An 11,299-nucleotide genomic window follows, 5' to 3' on the forward strand; every position below is an offset into this window, starting at 1 on the left:
ACACACGCGTAAAATCGAATAACTGTAAGGTCAGATCATGGCTCAAAGCTAGTCGTCATTCAAAATCGACATCTCCCTACAACATCGATTTGCAACGAAATATGTAGTTGATCTGCTTTACATTGGGGACGTTAATAATAAATTTAGCATCTGATACTCAGACCACTTGATGGGGGGACAAAGTGTTAGGAACGTATGATGGTTAAAAGGGTATGGTGATCTTTTCCCTACTCAAAGTCTTTAATAGACAACCAGGGATATCTTGATGATTTGTGCCAACCTGACATAGTCAATGCCACCTCAGCTTGGCCCTATCATACTTGTCCTCTTATGGTTGCCTTTAGCTTACTTATAAATATGAAAACTTAGGCACCATAAAGTCAAGCTCATCACATTCATCTCTTTTTTTTCTTACTTTTTCACTTTTTTCCTGACTTATGAGTCGAAGTATAAATACCAAAAATATCTACTATCTTTATCTCTAATTGTCTTTTTTTTTTTTTTTACATTTATAAAAATACACTCAAGTCATAGCTCAGCACCAGCAAATAACTCTGACAAGAGATTTTATACTCTGGTATGATAAAATTAGTAGAATAGTGAAAGCAATTGTCTTAGAATCGAGACAACCAAAAGAGGTAAAACATGATGTTTTGGTAATAGGATGAGATTTGATCAGATCATTTATTATTAGTATGAAATGTATTCTAGCGATCTTATTTCACCAATACCAATCTCTTGCTTGCCATTATCAAAATTATGTCAGCGAATAGGACTATAAACAAATTGCACGTGATAAAATATATTATTTTAATTAATTAATTTATTTTTTAAAATATCCATGTTCAATTCAAAAATTATTTTATTTATTTATATACATTTCTTTAAATAATAAATTATTCACATTTTATTTTATTTATTTTTATACATTTATTTAAATAATAAATTGTTTATGTTTAATTTTTTGATCATTTAATTAAATTAAATAAATTAATTTATAGATATTCAATGAATATGTAAAAATATATATTCATAAAAAATAAATAAATTATAATCAAATAAATATAAACAAACAAATATAAATGAATTCATACATAAACAAAGTTTAAAATAAGATTAAAGTAAGAAATAAAAATATAATTTTATTAATATTATTATTATAAACTAATTATAAATAAATAAAATTTAAATAATAAAAAATAAATTTAAATCAAATTTTAAATAAATTTATTCACAAAAATTAATAATCCAAATAAATTTCGATTCGTTTAATAAATAAATATAAAAATATCATTCAAAATCTTTTTATATTAACTTAATAAATAAATAAAAATAAATAAAAATCAAACATATTTACATATAATTTATCCAAAATTTTATTTATTTACACGTCTGCGAGCTAGTGCAATAAAGTATCGTCCATCCTATTCTTTATCTTCCAACTTTTTTTTAATAAAAAACTGCCTGATTTGACACTTAATGAACGTCTCGTCTCTCAATTCGGCCCTCAGCTCAGCAACTTTGACTAGGGAGTAGGGAGGTTGTCCCAAGCCTCGACAAACAAACAAATCAGCAATAGATCAAAGAGCAGAAAATGAAACGAAGAAACTACAAACAATCTAAGCAAAGTGCAAACCCTGAAGAAGATAAAGGTCTCGAATAAATATTGGTTTCGGTTCATCTACCACTTAATTTTCTTTTTACAAATTCAAGTTTGTACAACCACGCATCTAGGATGATAATTGTTAGTATTAAAAAAAATGGGACAACTCAATTTCCATTACACATTAAAACCTTATTTCTTTAGTAGAGAAAAGAAGAGGAAAATAGGGAGGGAAACTATTAAATTAATATGCTGTTAAGTCCACTATTAATACGAATTTGGAACTTGCAAAGTCGCTATATCACTGCCTGCTACATCCTTCCATTGTTGAGTAACTGTTTTAATCTGTGTGTAGAATTGAATTCCTGCCTTGCCTGAGGGCCACATGATACAGAATTAGTTTCTAAAAAAAAACAAAAGTCAATCATTTATCTTATTTAATCAATTCTATTTATTTTTGTATGGGATATATGTAAATACCATCAAAATTGAGATCACCCGCAAAGGATGGCTTGGAGCCGGTAAAAGAAGAAAAGGGCAGTGTGGACGAGATTGGAACATTGATGCCAACCTGAGTGAAAACACCCATTAGAGAATCAACAAATTTTCATAACAAGCAGCAAAAAAAAAAAAAAAGGGGGACCAGGGCTAGGACTAGGAGGAGATGGTTACAATTTCGGAAATGAATAAAACATTATGTTAAACTGAAATAGGATTTTCAACCAAAACAAAAAGATCTCGTCCCTATACAAATTTCGGTTTTGACAAAAAAGCAAAGGGGAACAAGGGACGGGACCAACATAATAAACAAACACGGGTTATATTAACCGTCTTCATGCTGTCCAATGCATCACAAAGGAACAGTTTAAGGATCTGCTTTACCTGCCCAACCTCAACCTCCGTTTGAAATTTCCTTGCTGCTACAACTGATGTAGTAAATATAGAAGCTCCATTGCCGTATCTGTGAGAGGAACACGCATAAGGCAAAAATAAAGCTACAGAGTTTGTAAGACAAGGGAATCAAGGGACATTGGTATTCGGGCATTACTTATTCCTATTAACAATGTCTATAGCCTCTTCTAAGCTGTCAACCTGTGCAACAATAAAAAAAATACCTATGTCAGCATGTTTTTAAGTACACAACAAACTTCCCAATTGGGCATTAGCCAACTGGAAACAGCAATAAGTAGCAAACCTCCATACACAGGAGAACTGGGCCACAAATTTCCTCCTGTTTAAACCAAGAAATTGTGTCATTAAGTATTTTGATAGGTTCTAGAGTTCAAATCTCTACTTCCATGGGAGAAACCATATCTTACAAAAGGACTATTTTTGTGAGGAATGTATTATACCTTGTAACATTCCATGCTGGCCTTGACATTAGACAAGATTGTGGGCCCAATGAAGTTCCCATGCTCGTACCCTGGAACCTACAGTCATCCATAAGGTAACAATTTGAATGAGGATAGCTTGAACTTTCTCAAACTTCAAAGTAAAACTGCATTTCTAAACATGCTCCATAAAATTTGCTCCATCATTATACCAAAAATCACCATAAACACAACACAAGGAGAGTGCCACCATGTTGTATATTTATCAATGGATTCCGGTGTGTTATTTAAGACAAGTTACATGGCAGTACTGGGTCATTCTCTTGTAGCATAATTTTACACACTTTCAAATTAAAACATTCTAAGAAATAATTGAGACTACAAGATGACAACTTTAATAAGGTGTAAAACTTTCATCTTCTGGTGCTCAGTTTTTTTTTTTTTTTTTAACTTGATTGCAACTTTGACTGGTTATAGAGTGCAAAGACATCAGCCTTCAGCCATGGTAAGGTCAACAGCTAGTGTTCACAACTAATTTTAACAACACAGACATGGGATGGAAGAGAGTAATGCCCTAATTTATTTTCAGCAATGGCATGGCCAGAGCTTTAAGCCTGGTGAATGAGTATGGTGAACTTTAATTAAAAGCCTCTTTCTTACCTTTGGATGTTAATCTAAGAAACAGGGCAAAGGAGGGGGGGGGGAGGGGGCGCTTATGGCATGGCTCCACTTGCGTGGGCCTCCTTAAAGTACCAAAAAGAAGAGATCAAACTTCCACAACTAAATTCTGATGACCCCAATGACATCCAACATTTTTAAACTCCCAACAACCAGGCTATCTGCCCTTATTTGAAATTTGTGTCATGGATATCAGCTCATAAATACACGAAAGCACCAGAAAACTTCAACCTATAGGATCATTGAAATCAAGGACAAAGTAATATTTCTCTTTTCAATGAAAGCTACCGAGCCAAGGAAAAGAAAATCAATAATAGATAATTCAAGCAGAGCATAGATCAAATAAATAGAACTCAAAATCAAATCAAATACCAAAATATTTCTCCCATCAACTACTAGTTTTGCACCACTTTCAATGCTTGATTGGATCAACCTGCATACAAGTTCCTTTGCCTGCCAACCATGACAACCGTTAAAGAATGTGATTTCATAGTGGAGCACAACAGGCAAAATTACATTGTGTTCAACAAGCAAGTCACATATTCATCCAAACAAAAAAATTGTAAATTGTTTCACCTCAAACAGCACAAAAAATGTGAAAGAATTCACTTCCAATTCACCATCTCAGCTTGATGTACAAAATGAAGATTTAGTAGACTATGGATCATCTTTTACCTGCTTGCCAATCACTGGACCAAGGTCTGTATCAGGTTCTGTTCCAGGTTGTACTTTAAGTGCTTTGGCACGCTCCACTAGTTTATCTTCCCTAGCAAAAGTTAATGCAAACATCTCTTACACCAACACATCTCAAGTCAATCACATAACTTCAATCTAACATCAAATAGAAAACGACAAGGGAAGGGAGAAAGGTTGACAGTTCAAAAAAAATTTTAGACGCTTCTTTTCTTGATAAGTCTATAACAAGTCTTGCCCATTGAAAAGCAACTACAATAGCTTTCACACAACCAGCTAACACATTAGCCTGAATGAGGTTTAAACTTTGAAGTCCGAGTCAATTACATAATTTTAGCTTGTCCAATTAGGAAAGCTGAACCACTTACTCCAAGCATACTTTTATTCAGGGCCATGAGAAGTAGGATTCTTGGCTGCAGATACCAGAAAACATAACTCTGAAATGGTGTAGGCCATTTTCCCTCTTTTTAAGAAAACAACACAACTAAGTTTGACAATGAGGTCTATTATGGAAATTATTTAAATAATTAAAAGATCATGACCACATCATTATTCAGTGCATGCCAAAGCTGGGGACTGAGCCCTTTCAGATCAAAACCCTGAATAAATGAGCATATATACACATCCACAGAAACTGGTTTTACAAGCAATGGTCCATGTGAAAAATAAATGAAATAAACAGAACTTTGGAAAATCAAAAACCTCTCCTTGATATGATAATAAATAAAATTACAAACGTAAAAGAAAATAAGGCCAATGATAATGCAGTACATCCAACTCATAGGAATCAGATAACATATTGGGAGATGAATATTAAGAACAACTAAGAGATATAGCTCATAACATGGCTCATGCCAGGAAAAGAATTAACTCTATCAAAAATTAATAGCTGCATGAAAATGCAGCTTAAGACCCATAAATAAAAAATCACTAAACATAGCTCAACGAAAACAGACCAAATGATACAAATATAAGCAAGAAAAACAGTGGTACCATGGATTCAAGCCTCCAACAAAAATAACTGTATTGAGTGCCATGCACTTCTGTCCGGCGCCGCCAAAGCCAGCTGTAACTAGAGCATTTAGTGTAGTATCCATGCTCGCATCAGGCATTACAACTGCATGATTTTTGGCTCCAATATTGCACTAAGGACAACAATCAAACAGCAAAATTTACATAGAACTCAAATAATTGCTAGGACAAGACAGTAACCAGATTGTTTATAGAAAAATAGCAGATTTGTTTCCAAGACATACCTGAACACGTTTCCCTTTTACTGAAGCTCTAGAATACACATAAGTACCAGCCTTGTAAAAGTAAAAAAAAAAAAAAAAAAAGCAAAACAGTAAAATTAGTAAAATATCCTCCAGGAAGTACCATACTAATAAACAGCCAGAAGCTCTATGAGAGATCAATAATTATAAACAGAAACAAAGGTAGCAACAGACAAACAACCATGTTTGGTCCTGTCAGGTACAAGTTAAAAGTCATCTCGTCTTTCGAAAATATGAAAATTGAAGCATTACAAAACAAACACAATACCAGGACAGATTTCAAATGGCCTATTCACGTAAGAGGAATTATTTCAACAGTAATACTTCCATGATTTTGGACACAAATTGAAGCACAACTGTTTGGCCACTATATATCAATATATAAGTTGCATCCATTTACCGTTTTCAGGTGTTCAACTGAGCAAGGCAAGCCAATTATATAGCCATTCTACCTTCTCTTGGATAAATTTGAGTTACGCTGGTACGGCTATACTTAGCCTGGTCTTTAATAGAAAGGTTAGAAGATGCATGCCTCAACTTTGTTATTCATACATTTTGGGAAAATCTAATAATACCATTTCAATAAATTTCAAAAAAGCTATGTGTGGGTATATGTAGAGAAAAGAAGAAAGCTTTCCTATGCAAAGAAACTCATTCACATTAGTTGCAACAACTGAAGCATTTCAAATTCCAAGTCAATGGACCAATATGAGTTCCAATTTTTGCATCATTTCCATATATATCTTGGTAGTTTGATTTCCATATTAAATACAGTTGGATTGAATCTATTCCTTTTGCCATATTCACCAAATCTATAAAATTAATTCTAAAATTCTCCACTGTCCTAAACATTTAAACCATCCTTTCATGATCTAACACAATTTTCTATACTTAATTCCCACATACTCAAGAGCCTTCAGGTTACTACTGTTCAGACGTCCAGAAGCAAAACTTTAATCAAGATACAGACCCATCTTAAGGATAGATGTCATGTCTGTAACGGTAGTAGTTGTCAACCTTTCACAACTTTACACATGAATCCTTAATCAACCAAGTCAAACCTACCTTGCACTGTACAATTAATGTATTTATAGTACAGAAGCATCTTGCCTAGATGATCAAGAAAGAAAACAGAAAAAGATAGGGATGGCCAGCATAACTGTAATAGCAACTCTGGACTGAATAACTTACAGTATTTGGACCAACAAAAGATATAGCTTTGATGTCATCATCATCACAAATAGCATTAATGATTTCCTGTCCAAAATCAAAGAGAAATGTAACAGGACCCAGGAAAAAGGAAATGAAAACAGAGAAAAAGCATATAGTACAACACCAAAGAATCAAAATACAGACTGGATCATGGAAATGACTAATGTGATAGCAAAATTAACGTCATAGACCCAACATAAACAGCTTCTTTTACAATATATTAAGTAGAAAAAAATTTTGTTGGTAGCAAAAGAAGGTCACATGTTTATCCTCTAAAACATTTTAAGTAAGGCTATTAATAAACGAAATGAACCAATAAACAACTGTAAGTCCAAACTCCAAACTCACATTGGTGCCATGAACAATATTTAAAACACCATTAGGCAGGCCAGCCTCCACTGCTAGCTCAGCAAGCATCACGGCAGCCCCTGAAAGAACATTAAAACATATCAGTTATACACTGAGCATAAATGCCTTATATAAGCACAGAACCATCAAGTCAGAATTGCTTAAAATGGATGTTTTATTTTCTCATCTATAAATATTTAACTAAAGCTGTAGAATGGTCCAAATTGCTTCAGTTTAGATTGAGAAATGAGAAAAACTCATGTTAAAGCTCCCTCACATTTGCTCTCACTCTCCAAATGCATTTCAAAGCTCATATCATTTTCACCTTCTAAGTATGAGGTAGCTTTAGAACACTTTTTAGATTCATAGCAACAAGTCATTTTTCTAATTTGGCCATGTAGTGATGAGTCAAGTCACCATTAAATGCATCCAAATGTGCATAGAAGTTATCTCAATACAATAACACCACATAAGCTTCACCAATGCTTAAAAGAAATGGCTCCTGCTATATCCATGACATGTCTATCCATAAAAATACATGTTTAAATGTATTCCTTACTTGGCAGCAAGCTTCACATTTCTGGGATATGATTTTCACATTATTAAGAAGGAAGATAGAGTTACTATAATTTCGTGGTGGCATATAGTGCGAAATAACCATCACCTGGATCCTTCTCTGATGGCTTTAGTATAAAAGTATTACCACAAGTAACTGCAATAGATAACATCTGCATGTACAAAATTTGAGGGGAAAATGAATGAGAGGATCATAACTTAAACAACTAAATTAAAATGTTTCTTCCAGATTTCCTTGATAAGCATGTAAAACCCAGGGAGGCCGGTGTTCTACTGTTCTGGTAACAGATTAAGAAAACTAATCATCAACATAAAGAGCCAATTCAATTATCAAGATACATCAAACTCTGACCTCAGTTTCATTATTTTAACACAAGATCGTGACTAATATATGTAATTTTATTACTTAGTGTCACACTAAGTAAGAAAAATGATATTAGATAGCCGCACTGTAAACTTCGAGTGAGCAAACTACGCTTACCCATAAGGGGATCATAGCTGGAAAGTCAAAGGGACAAATGCCAGCACAAACACCAAGAGGCTCTCTAATGCTATACAAATCAACTCCATTTGATACATTGGAAACAAATTCCCCAATTTGCAAAGTCGCCATTCCACAAGCATGTTCAACCACCTCTACGAGGGAAAATGAAAGACTTTATAAAGCAAACCATTACTAAAAAGATTATTCCCATAAAACTCTAGATGAGAAAGACAATTGTAAAATACAAGAGATACTGACCTAATCCACACAAGACATCACCATATGCATCCTTCAATGCCTTCCCATGTTCATTGGTAATGTTCATAGCAAGCTTATCCTAGGGCCAGAATTTTATTTTTTCCATCAATAAAAGATATATATCAATCAAGAACAGGACAAATAGAATTCTAAAGATTTACAATGTCTCTCTGAATGAGCTCTTGAAACTTGAACATTATACGCTGTCGGATGGTAATTGGAGTGCTTCGCCATGATGGAAAAGCCCGTTTTGCTGCAAAAACTGCTGCTCTGAACTCCTCATTTGTAGTCAAAGGAACTTGAGAAACCACTTCCTGTGTTGCCTATCAAGAATTGTAAATTGATTATAAAATGGAAAATCCAAACATCTATTGCTAGCTTGATAATCATGAATAACCAAAATGGAAAAATTTAAGGGCACTTACAGGGTTTATAACATCAATAGATGCGAATGACTGTGAATCAACAAATCTACCCCCAATGAGATTGGGAACCCTCTGGCATGCAGCAGCAAGAGAGTTTAATTCCAAAGTAACTTCAGAGAAAAAACCAACAAGGAGGGAGGGAGATAGAAAGAGTGAGACAGATAATTTACATAAGCACTAAAAGTTTCCCTCATTCCAAGTAGATGGGCTACAACTTTGTGACCTGGGTCATATTCAATAACATCTAAAGCTTACCGGTGGGTTACGTTGCCTCCAGGATGGCTCCATAACTGACAGATAATTGTTTCTTACAGCAGATTTCTGAGGTCTCAATGACTTGTAGTTTCTTACTGCAACACAAACATGATATCACTCAAAATAACAAAATAATGTAAAGAAACTGGAAAACAAAAAAATAACAAAAAAGAGGGCGCTTGTCAGTGATGCAAGAAAAAAAAAACACACACCTGACATATTTCCTTGCCGGAGCTTGGCTTTGACATTATAAACATGCTTTGGTGTCGATAAAAGATCAGGATTGCTTTGTCTCAGTCTCTTTAGAATTTGTCGAGGTTTTAATCCAGCTTCTGTCATTTCTTTTATTAACAAGACTTCTTTCTCTGAAAAACGACGAGCAGATGGATGTTCTGCAATGTCCTTCAAGGGTTCATGGTTGTGTGTACCATTTTTAACAGTAAGTACCCACAAACCATCATCCTTTTTACCCACAACTTCAAAAGGACAATTTGTAAGCCGAGAACCAGTCTTTCTTCTGCGAATACATTCAGCAGCAGACTCATCGACAGGTTTCCTCCTGTTACGATAGACACCTCCTCTGTCACAGCCAAGGACTACCACTTTATCCCTCTTAGATTGCTTAATAGTAACCACATACCCTTGTGATACAGCAAATTCACCAATATGCTGAATAAGTTCTTCTCTATCTACAAAGGTTCCAGGTGGAGGAGGAAGCATCTGTGGTTGTTCATTCAATTCTGTGCTATATTCTATATCCATCATTAATAAATGAAAGATACTACCTAGAATAAAGCATAATAAATGTCACACTTTAAAGATCCTCTCACCGCCGCCAATCAGCAATTATATATTTGATCATCCTCCTCTAGGACTTCACTCTCCATTGAGACAAAGCGGATTATAAAACCAAAATTCCCCTGCTGTAAAAACAGAACACGATTAAGCGCAAAAATATTCATAATTATATAAAAACGCACTTACTTGTCTATGCATGAAACATAGACATCGATGTTTACGAAATTACATGCATCATCCGAAATGTTTTTAGTTCATAACATTATCATATACAGCTCAAAAGCAATTTTTCTTGTATTTCAAAAATTAAGCTTTCATATATGATTCATTCAAATGAATATTGACTTGAAATGTCACGCAAACAAAATACCTAGACATCCACATGCTTGACCTAATGCACCAGACTTCTGAACTGCCTCTGTTTATAGATATAAAAAGGGAAAACCCTAACCAAATCCTCATGATTACCCGACCGCAACGGATTCTCTACTAAATCATACTCAGCATTTAATTTTTTTCATTCTCTCGGAACCAAACGGAAAATACAATTTTAGTAAGAGAAAGACAGAAAGAGGAAGAAAAGTTGCGGAGACTTACCAGAAAAGGCGATCGGGCCCGAATCGACGGCGCTGGACGTCTAGTGACTTAAAATAAAAAGGAATTTTCTTTTTTGGGGGTTTTAATATGCTCTTTCTCGCAGTGGAATATTGCTCAGCGTAGAGGGAGAATCGAAGGTTTTTCTTGACGGGTCCGACTCAAGAAACAGAGGTATGTGTTTGGCTTAGTCACAATGGCGGTGGGTTGATCGCGTGGTTTAAACGGATGAAAATCCATTTTAAACAAACACGACACAATTTTGTGTTTGGCTCTGAGTAAAAAGTAGTTTCTTTCTTTCCGCATTTGCTCTAGGATATTTTTTAATATTTAAATATAACAATATAATCATATTATTTATAGTAATAAAATACAAATAATTATTTTCAAGTATGATTTTTAAATTCTTTTTATTGCTACGAGATTAAAATTTCTTTATTTAAATGATTTTTAACTTTTAAAAATATTTATTTTTTACAATAACATATATTAATATAATTATATTTCGTTAATAATATAATTTTAATAGTAAAAATAAAATCAAAGTTATGAAAATTAAATAAATTTAAATTAATTATTAGTAAGATATAATTTATATGATAAACATATTTGTTATGTAAATTGATTGCATTTCACTTTATTTGAATATTATATTTTATTATATAATTTGACATATATTAATATTTGCAGTGTAAATAATATATTATCTTTTATCATCAAAATATTTCAATGATAGCAAATTAATTGTGAAATAAATTATATATAAAGAA

At 33.5% G+C, this 11,299-nt stretch overlaps 1 protein-coding gene across 11 annotated transcripts; it reads right to left on the reverse strand.

Annotated features, from left to right (window-relative positions):
* Positions 1-1,655: 1,655 nt before the first annotated feature.
* On the reverse strand, positions 1,656-10,744 carry LOC111283137 (methylmalonate-semialdehyde dehydrogenase [acylating], mitochondrial-like). Of its 11 annotated transcripts, none has more exons than XR_016342309.1 (21): positions 10,533-10,744; positions 9,350-10,060; positions 9,138-9,232; positions 8,883-8,954; positions 8,619-8,780; positions 8,458-8,536; positions 8,197-8,351; positions 7,804-7,867; positions 7,140-7,219; positions 6,771-6,836; positions 5,562-5,612; positions 5,299-5,450; positions 4,288-4,378; positions 3,985-4,065; positions 3,595-3,843; positions 2,956-3,033; positions 2,799-2,834; positions 2,652-2,695; positions 2,486-2,564; positions 2,084-2,174; positions 1,656-1,977 (listed from the first exon to the last, which is right to left on the reverse strand). XR_016342309.1 is itself a non-coding variant. In XM_022871561.2 (21 exons), exons 2-21 carry the CDS (start codon positions 9,900-9,902, stop codon positions 1,871-1,873), a joined length of 2,055 nt encoding a protein of 684 aa, XP_022727296.2. In that variant the 5' UTR covers positions 9,903-10,060; positions 10,533-10,744; the 3' UTR covers positions 1,656-1,870. The 11 variants fall into 11 exon arrangements, 8 of the variants coding, with proteins under 8 accessions (XP_022727296.2, XP_089617228.1, XP_022727290.2 ...); XM_022871561.2 differs by lacking the exon at positions 3,595-3,843 and having other exon boundaries at positions 9,350-9,696; positions 9,778-10,060; XM_089761102.1 differs by lacking the exons at positions 3,595-3,843; positions 10,533-10,744 and adding an exon at positions 10,306-10,447 and having other exon boundaries at positions 9,350-9,696; positions 9,778-10,060.
* Between the last annotated feature and the right edge of the window lie 555 nt (positions 10,745-11,299).

Source organism: Durio zibethinus, chromosome 5 (assembly GCF_047325235.1).
Source record: "Durio zibethinus cultivar Kanyao isolate XHJ-2024 chromosome 5, ASM4732523v1, whole genome shotgun sequence".
NCBI classification, from domain to species: domain Eukaryota; kingdom Viridiplantae; phylum Streptophyta; class Magnoliopsida; order Malvales; family Malvaceae; genus Durio; species Durio zibethinus.